The sequence below is a fragment of the Capsicum annuum genome, chromosome 3 (assembly GCF_002878395.1).
Source record: "Capsicum annuum cultivar UCD-10X-F1 chromosome 3, UCD10Xv1.1, whole genome shotgun sequence".
NCBI lineage: Eukaryota > Viridiplantae > Streptophyta > Magnoliopsida > Solanales > Solanaceae > Capsicum > Capsicum annuum.
The window spans coordinates 170,402,785-170,407,930 of NC_061113.1; the positions used below are offsets into that span (position 1 = coordinate 170,402,785).

At 31.3% G+C, this 5,146-nt stretch overlaps 1 protein-coding gene across 1 annotated transcript in view; it reads left to right on the top strand.

Annotated features, from left to right (window-relative positions):
• Positions 1-3,818: 3,818 nt before the first annotated feature.
• Positions 3,819-5,146, top strand: part of LOC107866302 ((+)-neomenthol dehydrogenase) — a 24,547-nt gene continuing 23,219 nt past the window's right edge. The window contains exons 1-2 of the mRNA XM_016712419.2: positions 3,819-3,985; positions 4,138-4,396. Coding sequence (XP_016567905.1) covers positions 3,927-3,985; positions 4,138-4,396 — 318 coding nt within the window. The 5' untranslated portion in view covers positions 3,819-3,926. The remainder of the gene's footprint in view (positions 3,986-4,137; positions 4,397-5,146) is intronic.

Genomic DNA, 5,146 nt, shown 5'->3' on the forward strand with positions numbered 1-5,146 from the left:
ATCATGTGAAACCCGCTTGTGAAATCACACATTCAAAATCTTCAGTGTGTCCCTCTAAGATCAAGGATCATATATCCTTAAAAATAGGTAAAATCCAAGCATAAATAGACCCCCAAATTAGCCCAACGTAAACTAGGGTTTTAAAGATAATTGGAGAATTACTCAAGAGAACAAACAAAAACTTATGGAAATAATGGTGAGAAAATGACCCAAATAACATCTCTAAAACACTTTCGACACCTAAGGATCGATCTCCATAATTTTATTAAGTTTTCTAAGATTTAATGAAGTTGAGACTTAGACAAATAAGTTTGGCCAAATAGGAAATGAAATATATAGGGATGTACCAATGATGGCTGCTTTAGCGACTAAATGACCACTAAAGCAATCACCTCTAAAGAGATCGAGTGCTGCTAAAGTGGCCAAGCCTCACATGGACAACCTCCGCTTAAGTGGTCAAAACATCTCCTAAGCAACCTTCGCTAAAGCAGTAAGCAGACCGCTTTAGCGCTAGAGGGACACCAACTGTCCACTAAAACGACTATCTGGTCACTTAAGTGGCTACTGCTTTAGCGACCAACTGGCCTCTTAAGCGGATACCCCAGTAGATTCTTAGCTTCAGCAAACTTAGCAAAATGTCAAGTTTTCGATCAGACCCTCGAGATTCGTTTAAAATCTTGTGTACACAAACAAACTATGATAGCCTTCCAAATTTGACATTTTAGACTCAATGAAGGTATTGAAATTTTCATCCAAGGTCGTTTCAATCAAAAGTTGGTCCCACGCCCAAAGGATCTTTTTAACCAAATTCCCCCTAATATCCCAAAATGAGTATGAAAGCCTTGGGATCCGAACAAGGACCCCCTAGTATAAAATTGTCATTTTAGAGCTAACGAAACTGTTAAAATTAGAACCCGGGAACATTTTGACTGAAGTTTAGGTCTGATAGCCAACTCTTAACATCGAATGCTCCAAAACAGGAAATTGATTCTAAAAGTTATATGAACTACCCGATGACCAAACTTTTAGTACCAACAAGTCATAAATGACTTAGGGAAGCTATGAAAAAACTTTAAACATTAAAAAAACATTAAAGTACAGGTAATGGCGTGAAGGGTCGTTACAACTTATTTATTAAAACTATATGTATTATACTTATATTTTTAATTGAATCATTCACCCACTAAAACTAATTTAAACTAATATATTTTGAATTTTGAAGATAAAAATTATACAATAAAGTAAAGAGAAAATGGTATGTTTACATCCTGAACTATACACGAAATTGCTGAGACACACCCAAATTTTAAGAGGGTCCTATTACCCCTGGACTAATTTAAATCATATTTTTGACAACCTTAGTGCCTACGTGGCACATACGTGTGTCTACGTGGACCTTCAGTGTGCTGATTCACTGATGTGCCACGTATGTACCAAGTAGGCACTAAGGTTGTCAAAAATATGGTTCTAATTAGTCCAGGGGTAATAGGACCCTCCTAAAGTTTGGGTGTGTCTCAACAATTTCGTGTATAGTTCAGGGTGGAAACAAAGCCTTTTTGCTAAATTAAATTCAATAAATTTTATATTCTTATACTTATTACGTTTCTCTCTGATATGTCTTTCTTTCGTATAAAACAACATTAACTTTTCCATTATGTTATAATCCAATGAATGATATCTTCACATATCCTTTCATTCTCTTATTCTCTTTGAACAACGAGCCTAACTAGCTTTATCTAAATATTTTGTATTTTGGCACATACAATCCCGTTTAGTCTCACCACAACTTCACTTTTCTCGTACTCACCAAATTTGTAGTGTGGATTTAGTCTTATATTTATCCTGAAACACTTACTCATTAAAGTTCCTCTCTATAGTTAGAGATATTAGCGTACATCCCAAATATAATTGTGGAGGTTAGTAGCTGTGATAAATTATATCACATCACGATATTTCACAAATATCTACAGTTTGATGTAATTTGGGAAAGTTGTCAGAAACCTCCACAAATATATATATACTAGATACTGGAGTTCGTGTCAGCACTAGCCTAATGTGTTACTTTTTAAATATTATATGCTATTTTTTTTATCTCAGTTTATATGATGCTATGAAATATTTGAGAAAGGCATTCAGATTTGTTATATATAGTTTTAGATATTTTAAGTTGTTAATTATATTAGTATGATTTATGCGACTTTCAACGTAATTTTCAAGCAATATTCCTTTATCCTAATTAATATGACATCGACAACTATTGTAATCTATAATACTTTTTCGACGTTGTAATTTACTATTTTAAGTTGTTTACTATTTTAATCTATAATACTCTTTTTGTTCAAATTTTTGTGGTATTGATAGCAAATTTAGACTTTAAAAGTAATTTAAGTTTTTAATTATAGTAATTTATGATATTTCTTTTCTATTTCAATTCAAGCGACACTAATATAATTTCAAGAGTAAACCAAATATTATGATTGAAATAGTGAAACCGACACCTCTTGAATGACTCATAATAATTAATTAAAAGTGATATAAAAAAATTGCTATAAAAGTATTTGTGAAATTTTTTTAAGTGGACCTCACATAAGATGTTATTGATTTAAAACATAAAAAATTAATTTATCATTTTATGTTTATTTCACCTTATTTTTTAAATAAATACTATCAACTTTTAAATACTTAGATAACTCATAATAATTAATTATAGGCAATATAGTAAAATTTCAATTGAAGCAGCTGAAACAACCATGTCATAAATGTCTATTTTACTTTTTTAAATATTATTAATTTTTTAATACATAAATATCATATAATAATTAATTAGGGACGATATAGTAAAATAACGGAACAAGCAAATAGCTGGAAGCAGGCATATCGACCGCCAGCTGCTTGCTTCCAACCGCCCACTCGCGCTTTTATTTATATATATATATATATATCAGAGAGAAAAAAAAAATACCACACAACGATCCTATAGTGACATTTTTACAACCTCATAAATAAACCTCTGCTTAGCTTGTTTTTCAAGGGAAGGAGGAAGAAAATAACCGAAAGCGAGAAGGGAAATAAATGATAAATGATGTACACGGAGAGTGGACCAATCAGATTGGGAACTTTCTAAGTACTCCCGGTTCATAAATACTTATTCACTGTATCTTGTACATACCTTACCTTAAAGAAATAATAAAGGTAAGAAATAATAAATGTATGTGTAATTTTACTATATCATTCTTTAAAAATAATAAATTTTTTATTTTAAAATAATATAATGAGTAATGTATTGTATTTAATATCAAGAGAAAAATGAATAAAAATAAAAAATTATTTATTAATTTATAAACTAAACATATATTGTTGGACATTCTAAAATGGAAAAGTGAACAAATAAAGATAAACAAAAAAAAGTATTAATATTGGGTCATTTAATTTATAATACTGTACTCCTCCACTCCTAAATTATTGTCCCTATTTTTGTTTGCGTTCTTCTAAAGAAAAATATTAATTACATGTTAAATTAATTAAATTATTTTTATATATTTTTTATTTAATATTTATTTTATTTTTTGTATTATATTAATATCTTTTATATTTATGACAATAGATAAAAATAAAAAAATTAATAATTATTTTTTAACTTTATAAAATAATAATTATTAAAAAATATTTATTTTTGATAAGAATTACAACTAATTAAGAACGGGGAAGCGCACATGCAGTCGAGAGGCTTTTTGCCTAACTCTGAGAATTTGGACCATGCAACAGTGCGGCTTTCAAGGATTATATATACTTTATTATCCTCGTGTATTTGTTTACTCATTCCACGCTGTGTGATATGTATTCAAAAATAAAGAATCTTTTGCATGCTCACACTCACACACACATATATAATATACAATTAATCTCTCTCTTCTTTTCCCCATTCAATGGCATCAAGACATGAATCAGAATTCTCTTCTTCATCTTCCTCCCTTCCTAAAACCAGGTGACAATTTAATATTGCTTGTTCCAATTTAATTTCCTCCATTGATCCAATTAATTTAGTGTTACCCTCCCTTATAATTAATAGATCTTCTTTTGGCAAATGTAATTATCTTTGATTTTATTTAATTTAGAAAGGCTTGTGTTTTAATGTAGATGGTGGTCGAAAGAGACAGTGGCAATAGTGACAGGTGCAAACAAGGGCATAGGTTTTGCCATAGTTAAAAGAATGGCAGAGTTGGGATTGACAGTGATTCTAACAGCTAGAAATAATGCAAGAGGAATGGAGGCAGTTGAGTCCTTAAACAAATTAGGGCTGCATGTCTATTATCACCAGCTTGATGTTTCAGATGCGTCCTCCATTAAAGCTTTTAATTCATGGTTCGCCAACAATTTCTCTGCGTTGGATATATTGGTCAGCTTCTTAGCTCCACTATCTTTTTTGGTTTTACTAGTGTATGTTAATGTTGTTTTGAAGAAAAGAAAACCTCCCACGTCAGAAATTTATTTTGGTTGGGAAGAAGTTGAGAGTTATAAATAAACTTTCACCTCCTTCATTGTTGATACACACAAAAATATTTTTTTTCTTCTTTACTATTAAAGAGGTTTAAAGATAATTCTTTTGGAGATTTTTTTGAGAATAGTATTTTAGGAAGTGAGCGTGTGTGAGAAAAATATTGTGTATTGCATGGTGTAATAATTTTCATATAGAGAATATTTTTCAGGGAGGTTCGTGATTTTTCTTCAATTGAAGAGTTTTTCACGTTAAATCTGTGTTGTTATTTTCTTTAATTTCTCTGTTATTTTCTGCTTGAAAGCTGTCCGGAAGGAATGAAAAAATATTTCATTTTTTCCTACAATGTATATATAAATGTTGAACACCCTCGATAAAGACGAGAGACTTAGTTTAGCGGTAAAAGGGTTTAGAATTTAGTCCGGGTAACAACTTTTTTTTTTCAATCTTTTAGTGGAGGTGAAGAGGATCAACGATAGGTTGATGACTATTAAGTTGGTCATTCGGGGGTTTGCCCTGAACGTGTGTAGTGCCTATGCGCCGCATGTGGGATCGGAGGGGGAGGAGAAGATGCGGTTCTGGGAGGCTTTGGAGGACGTGGTGAGAGGCGTGCCCAGTTCGGAGAAGATTGTTGTAGCAGGGGATTTCAAC